The 22317-nt window shown below is 45.6% G+C and overlaps 1 protein-coding gene across 2 annotated transcripts in view; it reads right to left on the bottom strand.

Annotated features, from left to right (window-relative positions):
* IDO2 (indoleamine 2,3-dioxygenase 2) overlaps nucleotides 1-22317 on the bottom strand; it is a 75287-nt gene that overhangs the window by 22878 nt on the left and 30092 nt on the right. For both annotated transcript variants that reach the window (XM_044279198.1, XM_044279199.1), the window contains exons 4-8: nucleotides 13301-13419; nucleotides 13037-13051; nucleotides 11741-11840; nucleotides 6675-6792; nucleotides 5446-5497 (exon numbers count right to left, since the gene is read on the bottom strand). In XM_044279198.1, the coding sequence (XP_044135133.1) occupies nucleotides 5446-5497; nucleotides 6675-6792; nucleotides 11741-11840; nucleotides 13037-13051; nucleotides 13301-13419 (404 nt within the window). The remainder of the gene's footprint in view (nucleotides 1-5445; nucleotides 5498-6674; nucleotides 6793-11740; nucleotides 11841-13036; nucleotides 13052-13300; nucleotides 13420-22317) is intronic.

The following is a 22317-nucleotide window of genomic DNA, read 5'->3' as shown; positions in this document are numbered from 1 at the left end:
AAGATAGTTAAAGCTAGACAGAGCTTGTTCCCTATTGTTCGGGAGTCTCACCCTGGTAGCTTGGAAGGGTAATGGAGAAACCCAGCGATTGGTTTCGTCTTTAAGGAACTCATTGTCCATTATCTTTATAAATTCTCTGTCCTCTATTGACAAAGCTACTTTATTATCGTCCTTGCTTGTGCGAAAGACTAATCTTCCCAAGTTGTCGGCAAAGAAGGGAGGAATGTCGTCAGGTGGTTGTATGAGGTCTGGAGGCTTCTCTTTCACCTCATAGTGATGAGGGCAAGGCTTAATGCAAGTTGTGCGTCCATCTCCACGCACGTACGTTTTGAAAGAGCGGATTCTTGGTTGATCCAAGCATACATTTCCTATGACTACCCATCCCAAGTCCAGTCTCTGGGCTTATGGTGCATAGTCGGGACCATTACACTGTTGACGCACCTTGTGTACCCTTAGATTGTCTCTGCCAAGCAGGAGTAGAATCTCGGTGTTGTTGTCCATAGGTGGGATAACGTTGGCTAGGTGCCTTAGGTGTGGTTGGTGAAATGCAGCTTCCGGGGTAGGAATTTCATCCCTATGGTTGGGTATTTGATCGCATTCGATCAGCGTCGGTAGAGGTATTTTCGTATTCCCACTGACGGAACAAGCGATGAATCCTTGTGCCCTCCTGCTGCTAGTCTCTATGCGACCCGAGCAAGTGTTTAAGATGTAGGGTACTGACGGTCCCTTTATACCAAAGGCTTCAAAGAATTTAGGTCCTGCTAGGGAGCGGTTGCTTTGGTTGTCAATGATGGCATACATTTTTACTGCCTTTTCTGGTAGCCCCTCCGGGTAGACCTTGATTAGGCATATGCGGGCACAACATTTCTCACTTTGGCCCTCCCCACATACGTCCAAGCATGAGCAGGAAACAGCAGTGGCTTTGTTAGCGTGGTTCTGGGGCTCCCCGCCATGACTTTGAGCAGGACTGGTAGTGACAGCAGCCGGTGAATCCCTTGTGAGTGGAGTTGGGTGCATAGCTGAGGCGTGTCTTTCACTATGACACTCCTCACACTTGATAATGGATTTACAGTCCTTAGCCATGTGCTCCAATGAAGCGCAACACCTGAAACATACCCCAAGTTCGTGAGGACTTTCTTGCACTCCTGTATGGTTTTGGATCTAAATGCTCTGCATCTGTTCAGTGAGTGTGGTTTTTTATGAATGGGACATTCACGATTGAAGGCCTTGTCTCCTGATGAGGTAGTGTACTGTTTACCAGTGGGTACTGCAGATGATGGTAGGTTAGTCTTTCTAACATTCACGCTGCTCTTAAAGTCTCTGTTTATGCACAATACTTTCATACCGTGATGGTGTCACTGAAGGTGTAGTATTGAACTCCAGAAAGTCGAGGCTGGGGTCATTCCTCATCTGGGACTGTTCGTCGATTAACCTACAGAAATGAATAAATGGGGGAAAAGTGACGTCATGCACTCTTTTGTACCTTGAGACTGATGCCGCCAACTTCTCTTGCAGGCTGTATGGTAACTTCACGACAATTGGGTTCACCCCATGGGCTGTGTCCAGGTAGCACAGCCCGGACAGACGAGGGTCTCTTTTGGCAAGCTACAGTTCCATGAGCAAATCACTTAAATCCTGAAGCTTATGGGCATCCTTGAGACTGATCTTGGGGAGGTTCTGCAGTCTCCTGAATAGTGCCTTCTCTATTGCTTCGGCACTGCCAAAGGTGCGTTCGACCTGCTTCTGCTTGTCCCACATAGACAGTTCTAAGGCTCTTGATGCGATTTGTGGAGCCTGGGCCCAGCCAGTTGATCAAAAGGTCGAGCTCCTGCTCTGCGGTTAGGTTAAGGTTGGCGATGGCGGCTTTGAAGGTTGTCTTCCAGGCTCTGTAGCTCTCCGCACGGTCATCAAATTTTGAGAGACTGGTGTTAATTAGCTCTCTGCTCACCATAAACCTGGCAAACTTAGACATATCTGATTTCTCACTGCTTGTTGCCATGACAACTTGTGATGCCCCTGGGGCGTATAGGCTGCGTGGCGTGAAAGGGTTCCGGGTAGAATGATGTTGCTGCAGGGTTGAGCTGTGGTCTAGCCTCTGTGGATTTTGATGACTGCTGCTTGAGCCCTGGAGGTAGGAAACACCTGGTAGCCATCTTGCTGTAATAACTGCCCTTGAGAGGGCGCGTCTGGGCGACTGTTATTGGATTGCTCGGGTGCTGTGGGTGTCGCTGGCACTGCGGGTAGAGGTGACTTGGAGGTTTCAGTGTTGTTGGCTTGGACAGTACTGCACACTGGGGGTGATGCAGATAACCGTTTCAGTACATAGTCGCTGGTGCGATCAACTGGATCATCTATCACCTCTGGTGGTAAGCAGGCTGAATCAAGGCCTTGGCTCAATGCTTGCTCAAGTAGTCTTACTTTTGCTAATGCGATTTCCTCTTCCCTCTCTGATTCAAGGATCTTTATTCGAGCCTCTGCGTCTGCCCTCTTGGCTTCTGCCTCTGCGTCTGCCCTCTTGGCCGCTGCCGTCTGTGCTTCTGCCCTCGCAAGGACTTCTTTTTCGGTGAAGGAACGCTTCACTTTGGATTGCTCTGCATTTATGCGGGCCTCTAGTAATCTGTCGCTCAGGGCGGAGCTTCTAGAGCATGATGATCTGTAGGACCGCGAGGAATGTTTGGATAAATGCGATCTGTGTGATCTAGTTTCTTGCAAATGAGAGCTGCGGTGATCCACTTTATCTTTAGCATCCAGCACCATGGCGTCTCTGTCTGTCTATTGATTCTGCCTTGCACAATTCTGACGGGGTTTCTTCAATATTAGAGTCTTTTAGAAAGGTTATATACCTTGTGGACAGTCTCTTGTATCTTTCATGGGCTGCGTTCAGCCACCCGACGGCAACTTGTAAACTGGTGGCATCGCCTGAGGAGGACTTAAGTCCTGATATGAAGGAGGAAACTCGTTCCCATAGCTCTTCCAGGTTGTCACATAGCTTATCTTTCCTGGTGTGATAGTTTTCCGTGATCTTTATAGTTGGTTTGAGAGAGCGCCTTGGTCGCGCGACTTGGTCCACTGGAAGCGTGGGCTCTACCTCCTGTTCTTCATAATGATCAGTATCAGGTTGCATTTGCTTTATTTCATCACGGGGGAACTGTACAAGGTCCTTTTCGGCCATTTTGATTTAAGGTGCGCTGTCTCTTTAAGAAAATTAACTTTTGAATTGGGGGCTGAAAATTGCAGTGCGGCTCAGATGAGGCACCCCAGTGAGATTCCCAAAGTGTTTTGAGTGAATTGCAGGGTTTTGGTTTGAGGGAGGCCCTGCGTGCATGAACAGTTCTTATATCATGCGAGCAACGGTTAACATAGGATGTAGAAAATGGCTTGGCGAGTAGTGGAGGACTTCAAGGCAAGAGTATATCTACTGCGGACACGCCGTGCTTCCCCTTAGGCTTATGGGACGTGCACTGTTGCCGGGCATATTTGCTGCGAGGGAGGTTCCTGAGTGTGGTACTGGGCTCTGAGGGAATCTGTAGCCGGGCATTGGACTTTGAGATGGGTATTGACTGGGGTATAAAGCTTTAAGGCAGTTTTTGACTGTTTTGTCCCCAAATGAAGGCGAATGAAGGTGTAACTGATAATGACCTTGTGACTGTCCTACCTTCGTATCCAAGCAGTGGAGCAGACCGGATTGGCAGATGCTCAGGTTAGATGGACCCAGACGTAGACATGAGGATGCAATCAAACGTGGGTTTGTTTGATCCAAAGCAGCGACATACGATGATGCAATACAGTAATGCAGTGGCAGAGTAGATGCTGTCATGTGGATGTCTTTCCTGACGCTAACTGCTGGTCAAAAACTGATGCCTTCACAAGCCAAGGTGTGTGTCTCCAGTCACAAGGAGTGCAGCACTGAAAATGGCTACAGGAAGTGACAAGGACCAAGGCTGCTAAAACCACGCCCAGCAGAGAAAAAACTTTAATGACAAGAACAAGGCGTGCAGCATACGAATTCCGGCCAGCAGATGGCAGCAGAGAACAATACATAGAAACAACATAGTGAAAGAAGAGATAATAATACAGTGCATGAAAGAACAGCACAACTTTTAGTCACAGTGCAACTCACTGGTAACACCCATCTGGACCTTCATTGCAAAATGCTAGTAATTAATTCATAACTTCTACCAGGAATAATGTAGGAATGGTACAACATGAAGTCATAATAGATGCTCTGGAATTTTTATTACATGGGGGATGCAAGTAGTTACTAAAACAGACATGTCAGGAGAGGTGACAGGTCTTCATAAAATAGGGATTAGCTATTCCTACTAAATTAAACATGAGAGGACAGAAGTGGGATGCGTATGGTACATTGCATTTATGCTTCATTGTGAAAGGTTTGTTCTCGTTACTTTTGTATTCTGAGTAACTGATGAGGGATGAGTAACTCGAACCCAAAGGTCTTCAGAATGCATTCCCAATATCTAAACACAACATGCAAGACATGACCTATAATCTCTGGTTGTCCCATGGAATGATCTGTCAATGACTAACTGTAGCGGAGGAGAATATCCCACATTTTACCAGGAAGTAGAGAATTTCCATTTATAGAACTGAAATGAAGACTAGATAGCGTTCTATATCCAGGATGGAGACTCTAAGGCACAATGGATGGAATTCTCAAGCACTTTCCCAAATGAAAAAATGTTTAAAAAATATATATATAAAAAGGAAGAATAAAAAAAAAAAAAACAGAAAAAAAAAAAATCTGCCATCCAAAGATATTCCCCAATTACTTTCATATATCAAATTAAAAAAATGTATCTTCCTATCAAAAGCATTAGTCAAAAACTACATGTCATATCTCTGAAATCTAAAAATCTACAAATAACAGTTGGATTATAGCAAGGGCATCAGAGGCGATTGTCACTAACTGCTAATTGCCCACCAGATACTCCCATCATCAGCGCTGGCATCAGCCCCCGGGGCCCACTGCTCCTGGCGGGGTTCCAGGGCTGCACAATTAATTAGGCAAGGTGAGGCAATAGCCTCAGGCGGCGCAGCCCTGAAAATAAGTGGGGGGTTTCCATTGTGGAAGTGCTCATCTGTCTACATTCATCTGTAGCACCACGATACAGTTGAATGCTGCAATGGGGCAGGGGAGAGGTGTCTCCCTTCCTCATTCCTCTGATAGGCTGCAGGCATTAGGCCTTCAGCCTATCAGAGGCCGGTGGATATTACTGTTGTGTATTTTTGCAGTTGTTTTATATGAATGCTGATATCACAGTGGACGGTGGTGGAGGACCTTGCCCTGCCCAAAGCTGTGTTCCCCTGTGGTCAAGAATCACCTTACAAACCCAATGCCACCTTGTGGGTGCAGTAACTATCTCAGGGTCATTCATTCTTCATCACAGTTGACATTATATCACATATAAGATATATTAGGCTTACCCAGAGAGGAATGTGCGGATCGTGTTGTAATACACATCAGAGTTCACGTAATCTAATGGAAAGCAGAATGTAAATTTAATTTTTTTATTTTTATTTTTCATTTATACAGTACCACTACCATTATCTGAATACAGACATATAGTGGCCCTGTCTATAAAATGGCTGGCGGCGGAGGGTCATGTGATCAAGCAAATAACCTCCATGTGATTCCTCCTCCATTCAAAACACACTACACCTGCACTAAACTGCCAACAGTACGCCTGGTCATGACTCTCGATCAGCAGCCATTTTATGGACAAGACCTCTGTGCGTACAGCACAAAAAAAACTTTGTAATTAGGGGGCATACCTTATAAAATATAGAAAATGGTGCAGAATTTCTACAAAGGCTATAGTAGTAAGTGCCATATATTCATCTCACAAACACATCGGTAACACAGTAACCAGAAAGTGGCCCACCGCAGGCACCGACCTCTCAGCCAATCACTGGATGAGATGGATCACTGCTGCGGTCAGTGATTGGCTGAGCGGTCTTTTCCTGTATGTCGTGAGAGTAGAGAAGAGCAGGGGCCCAGAAAGCCTCGGAATGAGAGCAGAGGGGGATCGGTGAGATGGGTATCACGCTTTGTTTTTGCCATTCTTCACCTTTAAAAAAATTCCTGACTGGACCACCCCTTCTAAGGGCAATTAAGGAGAAAAGAGGGGCAAAGGGATTTTGTCCCACATGGGAGGTATGGTGGAATACACAGAGGAACTGAGGATAATCAATGAGGCTGAGGATACGAGAGATAAGTTAGAGGAGGAGTAATATAAAAGAAGACCTGGGTGATTGATGTGGCTACTGCAGACAGTAACCAGCTCTGTCTACTATGCAATGGATGGAGCTGTGGCAGGGGTGCCTGGTGTTGGACCCCTGCCGATCAAATATTGATGGCTTATCCTGAAGAAAGTCCATCAATAGTAATTAGTAAATCAGCCATCAGTAATATAATCCTGGACAACCACTTTAAGTCCTTTTGTAGGTAGAAGGGTGAAAAAAAGTCAATGTCCTGGTTTCTTGGACATCCTTACAGGCCAAAGAAGCAAAAAATAAGATCAGAAAATGTGAATCCTTCATTCACACAAAGATGTACAACTTCCGGTAACCCTTCTTCAGACGCTGAGGAAGCATTGACCATGTTTGTGTAATCTAAACATGAAGGAGTAATCAAAGTACGCCTAGTCACTGACCATACGTGAGCTGCAGAGCTGCAGTCATCTTGGTTATGGATTGCTTCAAGTCCTGTAGTGCTGAGAGAAGCATCTGCTTGTCATCTTCTTGTACGGCACTCACAGTCCTAATGACAGCCTGTAAAATACTGGTAATTATCTCTGCACCATACAGTTATAAGGTTTATTAGTCAGACATGTATATAAATGGTGTACTCTATATATCTATATATGCCCCCTCTATAGACACCTCCACACCGCTGGTGAGCATCCTCTTGTCGCTGGAGCTTGCACATCCAATGTTATTTTATGTAATGAGATCTCTATAGCCATATCTATTACTTTACTTACTGCAATTTAAAAAAAATACCACAGCAAATACAAACAAATTTTCAGACTTGTGGTGGTGTGGACAGAGCCATAGGCCTCAATCACACAACCAGAATTGGGTCTTAAATGATCAAAATAAAATGTGCCCATCCACCACAACAAGGTGACCACTTATAGGTGGGATCCACTCTACACTAAAATGACTTGCCACTCCTTGGGTCTAGGCCTCAAATGAATGCAGGGAAAGTCATGCCTCCCAATTGTCCCAGTTCCAGCAGGACAATCCCAAATTTTGGCATTTGTCCCAGGACAGCTGCTGTCCCAGTGGTGAAGCAGAGCCATTCTCTCCCTGCTGCGGGTGGTTTGGCGCAGGCAGGAACAATACATTCACATCATTGTGCCTACTGCGCTGACCACAGACTGGAGAATAGAGCAATCCTGCTCTGCACTGCTCGTCATGGGACCATGGGGTAGGTGTGTATTCAATAGTGTTGAGCAAATTGAAGTTGATGAAGTGGGTTTCGACCTGAATTTCAGGAAAAATTCAATTCTTTGCGAAGCCGAATTTCCTTGTGCTTCGCGATAACGAATCGATTTTCCCTAAAATGGCGGTAAAAAAAAAAAAAAAAAAAAAAAAAATCATACTTATCTCATCCATTTGAGTGTGAAGAGGCCACCATGGCCTCTTTGCGCTCAAATGGATGAGATAAGTACAATTCATTTTTTCTTTTATCAACCCCTGAAAGCCCTTAATATTGATCTCAGATGTAACGATCAATGATGAACGCGGCATCTGAGATGTTCAATGACGGGGGCGGCGCAATCGCCGTCCCCTGTCATTGTACCCGCTATTTACAAAGAAATGTGCTTTGTGACAAAGTAATTCATCACAAAGCAATTTTGTTTTTAGAATTTGGTGAAGCAGCCTAATCAAATTTTTGAGAACTTCGCTCATCTCTATTAGACAAACTAGAGGGGCATTGCTGTGTATGGGGCATTTACAGTATGGGGCCTCATACTATGTGTAAAGGCTCTTATCGGGGCCTCATACTCTGTGGCAGGCACATTTGGGGGCCTCATACTGTGTGTGGGGCACTCTTATGGGAGCCTCATACTCCATAGGGGTCACTTATGGGGCATCCCACTGTGTGTGGGCACTCTTATGGGGGCCTCAAACTCTGTAGGGGGTCACTTATGGGGCCTCATACTCTGTGGCAAGCACATATGAGGACCTCATACTCTGGTACGGGGCACTTATGGGGACCTCATACTGTGTATGGGGCACTTATGGGGACCTCATACTGTGTGGGTGGCTCTTATGGAGGTCTCGTACTCTGTGGGGGCATTTATGGGGGCCTCATACCTTTTGGGGGGCACTTAGAGGCATCATGCTGAAAGAAGGGCACTAATGAGGCATCATGCTGTGTCAGTGCATTATTACTGCCAGAAGGGCATTAAGGGGGCATTGTTACAGTGTTGGCACACTAAGAAGGTGTTCTTACTATGTGTTGGGTACTATTGCTCTGTTGGGGCACAAAGTGACTGGGCCGGATTGAGCGTGTATAGATAGCCATTGCTTAGTGAAAAACATCTGCTGTGACACGCTACATGCACTGCTGATATTGTACCTCCTTGTGCTTTTTAAAAGTTGCGTGGTATGGGGAAAGTAGGTGAATTGGCACATTTATCAAAAATGCCTTATATTCATATATAAAATTAATATACCATAAGTAAAATGTAAAATCCATATATTCAGTGTTTACAGAGTGTTGGCGCATGTTGTGTTGTCTAGGGGGTCAGTTATGGCTGGCATGAATCAAAATTTTGGAAGCCGGGGGGGCAGGTGGGCCCCAGCTCAGGGAGCATCATGTCACAATTGGTCAGACTCCCCTACTCTGTAATCAAGGTGGCGGACTCCAAAGGAATATAAAAATTAGGCCCAAGTAAGACCCTCAGGACTTAACCCTCAAATACACCACTGGTCAGTGAGACCAAAAGAAATCCCTGTAGGGGTCTACTAATTTGAAAATTAAGACATGTACTTTATTAGATTCAATTAAAAAGGGGATTTATAGATGCCCCAAAATACCACACGTTTAAAACTATCAGACGATAGTACAAATTTGTGTAGCAATTACTTTTTCTCTCATTTTGAGTGAGAGAGATGTAGTTATACAGGCGGGTGGTTGGTATACAGTTTGTCACACTTTTGGGATATAGCCCTGTTTCTAGGTGTCCTGGGACCAAGTCCCGACTACCAGTCCGTGTTATATCAATTGTGTGTCCCTTTTCACTGATGCCACAACACACACCACACCAATTCAACACATACTGGTATAACCCTAATACTGGGCAAAGTTGACATAGTTGCTACCGTCTGTTCTAAAAAGGAGAGAGCACCTAACACTAGTCCCCACCCGACATGTTTCGCCGCGATGCGGCTTCGTCAGGGGTTTGGGGTATTAGCGTCGGCGCGCTGAGAAAACACAGGTTATATGCCCTAAGTGACGCCCACTGTTTGTGCGTTGCGGTTGGCCCATTGGTCACAGCCGCAAGAGGCGTGTCCACTGTGTCACGTGCGCGGATGCCTAGTGATGGTGTCATCACAGGCTGCGCGCGCCCGGTCACACCCCCGTTCAGGCGGCTGATCTATTAGTTACGGCCGTCCGGGGCGTGGCGACTGCGTGACATGCACAGGCGCCTAGTGACGACCTCATCACTAGGCGTCTATCCGCCCAATCCAGTCATCGGCGCCGTCTGATGACAACATACTCGGCGTCATCACTTCACCTCCTCCCTATCACGGAGGTGGGAGTGGCTATCCAATGGATACAATACCATGGTCGATAGCCCTCCACTGGATACATTTTTATGAAAAGTGACTGGATGCAGGCAACTAGATACTAATTAATTAGATACAGTTAGAGGGAAACGAGGCAGGACGATACATATTTAGCAGATACCAGCAGTTCACGATCTATGCGCAGCTAGCTGGTCAGAATATTACAAAATATATTTGTCATACAATATTAGCCACCTTTCTCCATTACACCACGGCATATATACCTATGTTGACTCTTACAAAAAGGGGGAGGAATTTATGGGGTCATCTTATAACTTGATATATATATATTTTTATATTATTTTATTTAATCCTCACATAAATGACAATTTAATCCGGGTTCCAGACAAATAGTTGTCTTGCAAGATATTATTATAAAAAAGCAGAAAAGGAGAAGCCTTCATTGAGTCCAGATGGGGTCTGGCTTGACAGTCTGTATATCCATTTGGCTTCTTCTCTTAATAGTCTGGCATCAAAATTGCCAGACCTAGGGCCCAATTTAACTTGGAAAAGCCCCCAGAATTTGAGTACATCTATGCGGCCATTATGGACATACGAGATATGTCTGTACAGGGAGGTATCTTTTTTTGTGTTAATTGCACTAATATGCCCCGATATCCGTCTCCTCAATTCCTGAACCGTCTTGCCGACATATGATTTCAGGCACGTGCAAGAGGCTATATACACTAATCCACTGTTTTTGCAGTTAAACCAGTCCCGAAATCTCATATTCCCTACCATCAACTGGATTCGAGAATCTTTTGATTTTAGGTAGGAAACCACAAAAGGTACAGCCACCACAAGGATAGGAGCCAGTCACCACAGCAACTGTGTCAACTTTGCCCAGTATTAGGGTTATACCAGTATGTGTTGAATTGGTGTGGTGTGTGTTGTGGCATCAGTGAAAAGGGACACACAATTGATATAACACAGACTGGTAGTCGGGACTTGGGCCCAGGTCCCAGGACACCTAGAAATAGGGCTATATCCCAAAAGTGTGACAAACTGTATACCAACCACCCGCCTGTATAACTACATCTCTCTCACTCAAAATGAGAGAAAAAGTAATTGCTACACAAATTTGTACTATCGTCTGATAGTTTTAAACGTGTGGTATTTTGGGGCATCTATAAATCCCCTTTTTAATTGAATCTAATAAAGTACATGTCTTAATTTTCAAATTAGTAGACCCCTACAGGGATTTCTTTTGGTCTCACTGACCAGTGGTGTATTTGAGGACTCCAAAGGATATACATAGGTGGCATCTTTATAGATGGGTGGTCAAGGGGGTGACTCTCTCGGGCTCAGTGTGTGTATGTAGTTTTATATATATGGTGGTTTCTCACACAGCATTCTTTTTTTTTAACTGCCACGGCAGACTTTGGTACAATCTTTTGAGATGGAAAAGTGGTTTAATAAACTATGGTTTATCTCCTTCCTGCTGGACCTGCTTCTCGCTTCAGCTCAAAAATCTGCAGTGGCGTCCAAAAAATGCTGCGTGTGAATAATGACACATATTCTTAAAAAACATTTGAAAAGGTGGATGTACAGTATGGCGCATTCCTTGGCTTTATATTAGAAACCATATCTGTACACAAGGTCCTGATAGACACGAGGCACGGCTCAGTTGCAGTATAAGCAGTCCTGTAAGCATTAGTAGAAGCAATGACACATAACGTAGGCTCTTGTGTAAGACAAGCTGTGGATTTCTCGTGTTGCTGTGTCCTTTGGAAGTGTATAACAGATGACTATTTGTCTCGGTGTAGGCTGAGGAAAACACACAAACAACATAGACAACTGGTATCCAAGCAGCCTAGACCTCATACACGTCATCAGAAGATTTTCCCAAGATCTTAACATATTGCAGAACACTAGGATCCTCTCTCCTTATTGTGGAGATGACATTTGGACTTACATTGACCCCTGGAATAGCTGCCACCTCCACAAGCAGTGTGACCAGTATAAAGCCCTGCAAGTTATCACCTCCTGGGAAAGACACGATGGTGGAAAGGTTCCTATGGACATGAAAGATGCAGTCAGTAGAGTGTCTTAGAGCATCCCTTTCAATCCACTTCTCTCCCCATAACCCACCAACCTAGTAGTCTACATATGGTGCCAACCGCTGGACAGAATGATGCACGAAAGGATGATAAATTCAGCCAGTATCAATCAGCTGATCTCCATGGGTCTGTCTCCACAAACCCTTGGCAGATGAGATTTCCTGCAGGATGTATTACCTGCCGGTCATATGCTGTGCTACAAAAGTATAAAACACAACATGAGGACACCGGTGGAGAACCTAGTCCTAGAGCATAGCTTCTTAGTCCTTTTCTACTGGGACTTCAACTACCAAAAATGGTGATGCCAGAACCTCAACCTTGGTCAAAGCCCATCACTGGCATGGTAAGATGTTACTGAATTATATTCTAGAGGTCACTGCCATGTGCTACAGATAAAAAAAATTGTACAGTAAATACACTACATTAAATATCCTATATTGATATAATGCTCCAGAGCAGCTTTGACAGTTCTGTTTGTTGCTATTGGAAACAGTCGACACACTTGTTGACAGACACACCCATACCAGTGTAGCTGGACGCGCATTATTCAGGCAGGGTTTGCTTCATCAGATTGCGTTGTAAAGACAACACTTTCCAAAATGCAGGGCAGATTTCAGCTCTGAAGAAAATGCAGCTGAAGACCATAACACAGGCTGTAATTCCGGTTCAATACAAGACAAATAATGCAATGTATATAGCAAGTTACTTAACCTTTATGTACAGCACCATCCTACCTTCAACAATGATTGTAGTTGTAGACACCTGCCCTGCCATGATCTGCAGAGTATAGTCTTATAAAATATATAGCGAACGCGCGAGTTATGGATGTGTCCCGTTCACACCTATGTGCCTGAGATCAGTATTTGGAAGGTCATTATTGAGCGGCATATACTGTATTATCGGGCATGAGAATTGTTTCTTCATAAGAAACTTTTGTACTGAACCATATCATTGCAGCGTCCTGCAGAGCATCACTCCTTCCACAATGCATCATTCCATCCACATAGCTTTCACATAGTCATTAATTAATTAGCTTTATTGCCTGTCCTGTCTAAGAAAACACATTAGTCTATATGAGTCCCCAAGTCAGAAACCCAGGGACCCTTCATTAACTTCAAAGAGGAGTCGAGAAGTAATGGAGTTTCACTTACTCTATTGTCAGAGGCCTGGCCAAGAATTCCCGGGAGCAGAGAAAGGAAGGAAGCAGACAATTAGTATGGAGGTAGCCAAAGGGTATCCAAGCCCATGTTTTCCATCTGCCCGAAACATATTGTGTGAGATACAACAATAGAAGGTATGCCTCTATTCATAGAACAAAGGCCGGCCTATCGTTAGAATTTTTATTGTAATTAACCCCTTGTGTGAATGGCTCAGGTTCCAAGCCCATGTCATATAGACACCAAATAAATACTTACCCGGTGGGATCCTTCCGTTTCCAGTTAGCCAAAACTAGGTCTGCATGGACAATGATCAGCGGCAACCCAAGGATCTGGGACACATTGCTAAAGGGCACAGCCAGGTTACGAGGCAGCACCTGAATGATATAAAGGCGGTGTTAGTAGATTGTAAGCTCTAAGGCCTCTTTCACCCAAGCATGTTTGGTCAGGGAAAAATGCTCCATGCGATAGACGCATTTCCTGGACATATCAACGCTCTTTGGACCCTAACTGATAGCTTAAAGGGCATGTCCCATCTTGGACATTGGGGGCATATCCCTAGCATATGCCCCCAAAGTCTGATAGGTGCAGGTCCCACCTCTGGGAGGCCGCAAAGTGATGGAGGGCACACTGCGCATGCGCGGCTGCCCTCCATTCATTTCTATGGGAGTTCAGTAAATAGCCGAGCGCACCCCCATAGAAATGAATAAAGGGCTGCTGCGCGTTCGCAGTGCGCCTTCCATCGCTTCGCAGACTCCACTCTAAGGATAGGTGCGGGTCCCAGAGGTGGGAGGTGTCTCAACAAAGTTAGGCTAACGTAGATAGAATGCAGGACCAAATGTGTGAATTCAGCTTTGCTGCATCTGTTTTTTTTTTCTGCATTCCTGCCCAAAAAATTTTTGCTAACTTTTTATATATATAGTAATTTCTATATTGTGGAAAGAGCTATAATATACTACTCAACATTGAAATTGCAGCACCAAGAAGAACAAGCCATAAGGTTATGCAAAGAAAGAAAGTAGTAAGTGCAGATGATCTAATTGTTAAGCACCTAGCTCCAATCTGGGAGGGGCATAAAAGCCACATGATACCTCAAAAATCTGATTATGTGGAATGATTGTGTAATGCCTCCTCTTCATTGACGGGCCAGTTATCACCACTTGTCACAAACTGAGAGGGACAGAATCCTTATACTGGGAGACCTTGGTGTAGCACTCTGGCAGATCACTATGCTCCTAGGCCAAGATGTCAGCACTGTTCAACGATGTGTCCCGTGGTTGGGAGAACAAAGTTGAACTGAAATGACAGCAAAAGGTGCCCACAGACGAACCTCTGCATGGATAGATCATTTGATTAGAAGAATGGCAAGCAGAGATCCACTCTGTACTGCAAGTACCTAGGGTGGCAAAAACTTTCTACCCAAACTATCAGAAGGCGTCTGCACGACATTGGAATAGAAGCCAGATGTGCAGCTACAAATGTTCCATTCACCTCATGCCATTGCTCTCGAAGGTTTTTATGGTGCACAACAAGACGACAATGGAGGATGGAATGAAGGTTTATCCTCTTCTGCGATGAGTCCCGCTTTTACCTCGACACATTGATAGCTGGAGATTAGTCTGGAGACCATGTGGGCAACACCAAAAGGAGGCCTTCACAAGGGAACATCACACCAGTTCTACTCCCTGGATTCTGCTGTGGGGTGGCATAATGTATGGTAGCCAGACCCCTCTAGTCTTTTTTCCAAAGGGTCCCAGGCCGCCTGTTGCTCGTGCTAAGTCGAGAAGCCTGTAAGGCCTAAACTGCTACCTTGGCCTGCAGCATCTCCAGTCTCCCATCAAGCACATCTGGAACATCATTGGTTGGCAATTGTAAAGGAAGCTGCGAGCAGCGGATCCTGACGATTTGTGTGCCCCTGTGCATTCAGCGTGGCAGAACATTCCTCAGAAAACCATTAATAACCTCATTGATAGCATGGAGTTTAAATGCAAGTATTTCTGCATGTGTTGCTCATACTTGATACTGAATAAATTGAGATGTTTTTAATATTTTAGATTCATTTGCATATCATTAAAGGGGTTGTCTCATCATGGACAATGGGGGCATATCGCTAGGATATGTCCCCATTGTCTTATAGATGCAGGTCCCACCACTGGGGCCCGCACCTATATTGAGAACAGGGCCCCACAAGCGAAGCAGGGCGCACGCGCAGCCGCCCATCATTCATTTTCTATGGGGCCGGCCCCATAGAAATGAATGGGAGCAGGGGCCGTGGTACGCTCCGATTCACTTCTATGGGGAGACGGCTTGGTGGTGGCCGGACCGGAGTCCTCCAGCCACCACCTTGTGGGGCTCCCTTCTCGATATAGGTGCGGGTCCCAGCGGTGGGACCCGCACCTATAAGACAATGGGGGCATATCCTAGCGATATGCCCCCATTGTCCATGATGAGGCAACCCCTTTAACACATCTATCCATCCTTTAACCTCTTAAGGACACATGACGTACCGGTACGTCATGATGTCCTGGTACTTAAGGACACATGACGTACCGGTACGTCATGAATGGTTCCGATCACCGCCGCTCGGCGGGCGGTGATCGGAACCCGGTGCCTGCTCAAATCATTGAGCAGGCACCTGGGGCAAATGCGCCGGGGGGTCCTGTGACCCCCCCATGTCGGCGATCGCAGAAAACCGCAGGTCAATTCAGACCTGCGGTTTTCTGCGTTTCCGGGTTATTCGGGTCTCTGAAGACCCGGTAACCCGGAACAGGATGGTGATGGTGGTGTGATTTCACTCCACCAATCACCATCCAGCGATCCTGAGTGGTGATGGTGACATCACCACTCAGGATCGCTTTCTGATTGGTCAGTGGGCGGTCCGGCGGCAGATTCAAAAGAGGCAGGCGCTCCTCTCCTCCTCCTTTTGTGTTCCGGAGCCGGAGGAGAGAGGAGCTGCCTGCACGTGTCTGCTGCCGCTGCCTGCACCCGATCTGTGCCCCCAGGACCCGATCTCTGCCACCAGCACCCCCCATCAGGTACATAGGGACAGCTAGGGAAAGTTTGGGTTAGGCAGGGAAAAAAAGGGAAAGTTAGTTTTTTTCACTTTTCATTGCATCACCCTAGTTAGGGTGTCTGGGGTCCACAGCACAGCTGTGTGACCCTAGACCCCCCAGGGGTGCTGCCACTTGCCCCCCCCCTGCCCCCCCTCCCCCCCTCCCCCCCCCCCCACACTTTTTTGGGGTGCAGGATTTTTAATTTTTTTTTTGTGTACGCTGACTGTGGCCGGCACTCTTAGTGTCCGGCCACTGTTAGCGCATCGCACACCCCACCGCTGATCAACTTCGGACGGTTGATCAGCGGTTTTGAATTTTTTTTTCCACATTTTTTGGCCTTTTTTTTGTCAGTTTATTTTTTTATTTTTTTAGTTTTAGGGTGAGTTCGTGAACACCCGTGCCCCCACACACACGCACACAAAATAAAGAGTTACACACACGCACATATACACGCAGACACACACTCCCCTATGGCCCGCCGGACGTTCTCGGCCGAGGAGGCATACGCCCAGCTTGCCTCCGAATCCGAGAGTCCCAGTGAGGATGAGGATGACCCCACATTCCTGTTGTCATCCGCATCCTCCTCATCATCTAGCGATGATGATGAGCCCCCAAGGCGGCGGAGACGCCGCCAGGCGGAGCAAGGGGACCGCCATGTTAGGGACCCTGTGGCCCAGCCTAGTACGAGCAGCTCTGGGGCTCGTACTGGTTTCCCGGCCCACCAGTTAAATCCACCGGAGCACCCTGCCGGTGAATTTGTCTGGTGTAGCCCAGAGCGATACGAGCCCGTGATTCCTGATTTTGTAGGCCAATCAGGAATCCAGATTTCCACAGTGGGCTACACTGAATATGACTTTTTTCGTCATTTTTTCAGTGACCCACTGGTAAATCTGATGGTGGAGCAGACGAATCTGTATGCCCAACAGTTCGTCGCTCAACACCCGGGCTCCTTTTTGGCCAGGCCCGGTGGCTGGACGCCGGTCAGTGCAGCCGAAATGAGGACATTTTGGGGCCTCGTGCTGCATATGGGCCTGGTCAAGAAACCCAGTGTCAGGCTGTACTGGAGTGGGGACGTCCTATACCAGACCCCACTTTACAGTACAGCCATGACACGCTCCCGGTTTGAGGCCATTCGGAAATGTCTGCATTATTCCGATAATGCAGCATGTCCCCCCCGAGGTGATCCTGCCCATGACCGTCTGTACAAGATACGGCCGGTCATCGATCACTTTGGGGCCAAATTCATGGAGGCCTATGTACCTGGAAGAGAGGTCGCGGTTGATGAGTCTCTCATTGCGTTCAAGGGGAGACTCATTTTCCGCCAGTATGTGCCCACCAAGCGAGCGAGGTATGGCGTGAAGCTATACAAAATTTGTGAGAGTACCTCAGGGTACACTTACAAATTTCGTATATACGAGGGGCGAGATTCCCGGATTCAACCCCCAGAATGTCCCCCCACTCTGGGTGTTACCGGGAAACTTGTGTGGGACCTTATGTTCCCACTGCTGGATAAGGGTTACCACCTTTACGTGGATAACTTTTATACCAGTATCCCCTTGTTCCAGTCCCTTGCCGCCAGATCCACGTTCGCTTGTGGGACCGTGCGGAAAAATCAACGCGGCCTCCCTGCCCTCCCCCTCCAGGTACCTATCCCCAGGGGTGAGACCCGTGCCCTTACCACTGGAAACCTGTTGCTGGTCAGGTATAAGGACAAGAGGGATGTCCTTATGCTGTCCACAATTCATGGTAACGGCATCACCCCTGTCCCTGTGCGAGGTACCGCGGCAACGGTCCTCAAGCCCGATTGTATCGTCGCCTACAATCGGTATATGGGAGGAGTTGATCTCTCTGATCAAGTCCTCAAGCCATATAACGCCATGCGCAAAACCCGGGCATGGTACAAAAAAGTTGCGGTCTACTTGGTGCAGGTTGCCATGTACAACTCTTTTGTACTATCCCGAAGCGCTGGCAGCACAGGGACATTCCTCCAATTCTATGAGGCAGTCCTCAAAGACCTGATCTTTTCGGACCGGGAAAGAGCAGGCCGGAGTACCTCGGGAACTGGAGGCGCCCGGATCGTCCCTGGCCAACACTTTCCAGGTGTGGTCCCCCATACTGGAAAGAAGGGACGAACCCAAAAAAGGTGCAGAGTGTGTCACAGGAGGGGGATACGGAAGGACACCACAACTCAATGTGACACGTGCCCCGATCATCCGGGCCTCTGCATTATTGGTTGCTTCAGGGAGTATCACACTTCCATGGAGTACTAAATTTATATCCCAATTTAGGACTGACATGGGATAAAAAAAAAAAGGGTTCTCAGACTTGAGACACCCAAAAAAACTATAATTTATTAAAAGTAGACATATTAGGTATCGCCGCGTCGGTAATAATCTCCTCTATAAAAATACCCCATGATCCAACCCCCCCAGATTAACACGGTCCAAAAAAAAAAAAAAAAGTGCAAAAAAAGATTTTTTTTGTCACCAAACATAACAAAAAATTTAATAGCAAGCGATCAAAAAGTCATATAGCCCCCAAAATAGTGCCAGAAAAACCGTCCGCTCGTCCCGCAAAAAATGAGCCCCCACATAAGATAATCAGATAAAAAATAAATAAAAAAAATGACACCTAGACTTTAGAGATACCAAAAAAATGTTTGGGTATCAAAAAGGATAATATAGTCAAAAACCTAAATAATTATAAAAAAAAGTAGACTTATTAGGTATCGCCGCGTCCGTAAGAATCTCCTCTATAAAAATATCCCATGACCCAACCCCCCAGATTAACACGGTTAAAAAAAAAAATGAAAACGGTGCCAAAAACTCCATTTTTGGCACTTTTTCATTTCAATCCGTTTTTTTCGGTAACAAAACAAGGGTTAACAACCAAACAAAAGTTAATATTTATTACCCTGATACTGCAGTTTACAGAAATGCCATATTTGTGGTCGTAAACTGCTGTATCAGTAAAAGGGAGGCCGCAAAAGGAAAGGACCGACATGGTTTCTGGAAGGCCGATTTTGATGGCCTTTTTTATTGACACCATGTCCCTTTTGAAGCCCCCCTGATGCCCCCCTAGAGTAAAAACTCCCTAAAAGTGACCCCATCTAAGAAACTACACCCCTCAAGGTATTCAAAACTGATTATACAAACTTTATTAACCCTTTAGGTGTTCCTCAACAGTTAATGGCAAATGGAGATGAAATTTCAGAATCTCAATTTTTGGTAACCTTGCCTCACAAAAATGTAATATAGAGCAACCAAAAATCATATGTACCCTAAAAATAGTCCCCCAAATAATGCCACCTTATCCCATAGTTTCCAAAATGGGGTCACTTTTAGGGAGTTTCTACTCCAGGGGTGCATCAGGGGGGTTGAAACAGGACACGGTGTAAATAAACCGGTCCATAAAAATCAGCCCTCCAAAAACCAAACGGCGCACCTTTCCCTCTACGCCCCGCTGTGTGGCCGTACAGTAGTTTACGGCCACATATTGGGTGTTTCTGTAAACGGCAGAGTCAGGGCAATAAAGATACAGTCTTGTTTGGCTGTTAACCCTTGCTTTGTTAGTGGAAAAAATGGGTTAAAATGGAAAATTAGACAAAAAAATCTAATTCTCAAATTTCATCCCCATTTGTCAATAACTCTTGCGCAACACCTAAAGGGTTAACGACGTATATAAAATCAGTTTTGAATACCTTGAGGGGTGTACTTTCTTAGATGGGGTCACTTTTAGGGAGTTTCTACTCCAGGGGTGCATCAGGGGGGTTGAAACAGGACACGGTGTAAATAAACCGGTCCATAAAAATCAGCCCTCCAAAAACCAAACGGCGCACCTTTCACTCTATGCCCCGCTGTGTGGCCGTACAGTAGTTTACGGCCACATATTGGGTGTTTCTGTAAACGGCAGAGTCAGGGCAATAAAGATACAGTCTTGTTTGGCTGTTAACCCTTGCTTTGTTAGTGGAAAAAATGGGTTAAAATGGAAAATTAGACAAAAAAATCTAATTCTCAAATTTCATCCCCATTTGTCAATAACTCTTGCGCAACACCTAAAGGGTTAACGACGTATATAAAATCAGTTTTGAATACCTTGAGGGGTGTACTTTCTTAGATGGGGTCACTTTTAGGGAGTTTCTACTCCAGGGGTGCATCAGGGGGCTTCAAATGGGACATGGTGTAAATAAACCAGTCCATAAAAATCAGCCTTCCAAAAACCATACGGCGCACCTTTCACTCTACGCCCCGCTGTGTGGCCGTACAGTAGTTTACGGCCACATATTGGGTGTTTCTGTAAACGGCAGAGTCAGGGCAATAAAGATACAGTCTTGTTTGGCTGTTAACCCTTGCTTTGTTAGTGGAAAAAATGGGTTAAAATGGAAAATTAGACAAAAAAATGAAATTCTCAAATTTCTTCCCTATTTGCCAATAACTCTTGTGCAACACCTAAAGGGTTAACGACGTATGTAAAATCAGTTTTGAATACCTTGAGGGGTGTACTTTCTTAGATGGGGTCATTTTTGGGAGGTTTCTATTATCTAAGCCTCACAATATGACTTCAAACCTGAACTGGTCCATAAAAAGTGGGATTTTGAAGATTTCTGAAAAATTTCAAAATTTGCTTCTAAACTTCTAAGCCTTGTAACATCCCCAAAAAATAAAATATCATTCCCAAAATGCTACAAACATGAAGTAGACATATGGGGAATGTAAAGTCATCACAATTTTTGGGGGTATTACTATGTATTACAGAAGTAGAGAAACTGAAACTTTGAAATTTGCTAATTTTTGCAATTTTGGGGTAAATTAGGTATTATTTTGTGCAAAAAAAATAATTTTTTTGACTTCATTTTACCACTGTCATGAAGTACAATATGTGACGAAAAAACAATCTCAGAACGGCCTGGATAAGTCAAAGCGTTTTAAAGTTATGTGCACTTAAAGTGACACTGGTCAGATTTGCAAAAAATGGCCTGGTCCTTAAGGTGAAATAAGGCTGTGTCCCTATGGGGTTAATTTGCATAATTCCATAACTTTTCCTTCTTGGTGTTTCTCATTGTTAAAGGGGTTATCCCACCTTCTAATTTCATCGCAGCATCTCCTGTTCGCTCTGTACTAACGCCTATTTCCTGGGGCGTTGTCCTTTCTATTGATGGGCAGCTCGTCAGCTCTGCTGATCAGTTGACTCCGCCTCTCTTACTTGCGTGCGCGCTCCCGTTATAGCCAAACTTTATTCCGGGAGACGCCGCAGCGCTTTCTCTACCCTCTCACGTCCTGCATTCCGGACTTGCTGGCACAATAATTACTACCGCACTTGTGTTGCGCTAAAAACAGAGCATGCGCGGCTCTGTTTCAGAAGCAGCACAGGGGAATGAAGAACCGTGCATGCCCGGCCGGCGCCGTGTGCGTTCATAGAAGAAATGCAGCCACACACTGGATCAAGGTGGTTTCGCTCGCCGCGCATGCGCGGCCATTGCATTCGGCCGACGAAAGGTGGCCGTAACTAAGGGAGGACACAGTACAACAAGGAGGTAAAAGGGGGAGGTTTTAAGCGAGAAGGGTAGGAATTGGCTTAAACATTATATTTAGTAAAATGATCATTGTCGCAGCGTGGACAAATTAAACTATGATCCTTTTGATGGGATAACCCCTTTAAGAAGTGTATAGTCTATATTGTGGTATATACAGTACAGACCAAAAGTTTGGACACACCTTCTCATTCAAAGAGTTTTCTTTATTTTCATGACTATGAAAATTGTAGATTCACACTGAAGGCATCAAAACTATGAATTAACACATGTGGAATTATATACATAACAAAAAAGTGTGAAACAACTGAAAATAGGTAATATTCTAGGTTCTTCAAAGTAGCCACCTTTTGCTTTGATTACTGCTTTGCACACTCTTGGCATTCTCTTGATGAGCTTCAAGAGGTAGTCACCTGAAATGGTCTTCCAACAGTCTTGAAGGAGTTCCCAGAGATGCTTAGCACTTGTTGGTCCTTTTGCCTTCACTCTGCGGTCCAGCTCACCCCAAACCATCTCGATTGGGTTCAGGTCCGGTGACTGTGGAGGCCAGGTCATCTGGCGCAGCACCCCATCACTCTCCTTCATGGTCAAATAGCCCTTACACATCCTGAAGGTGTGTTTGGGGTCTGTCCTGTTGAAAAATAAATGATGGTCCAACTAAACGCAAACCGGATGGAATAGCATGCTGCTGC

Source organism: Bufo gargarizans, chromosome 2 (assembly GCF_014858855.1).
Source record: "Bufo gargarizans isolate SCDJY-AF-19 chromosome 2, ASM1485885v1, whole genome shotgun sequence".
NCBI classification, from domain to species: Eukaryota; Metazoa; Chordata; class Amphibia; order Anura; family Bufonidae; genus Bufo; species Bufo gargarizans.
This window is presented reverse-complemented; position numbering and strand designations above follow the sequence as displayed.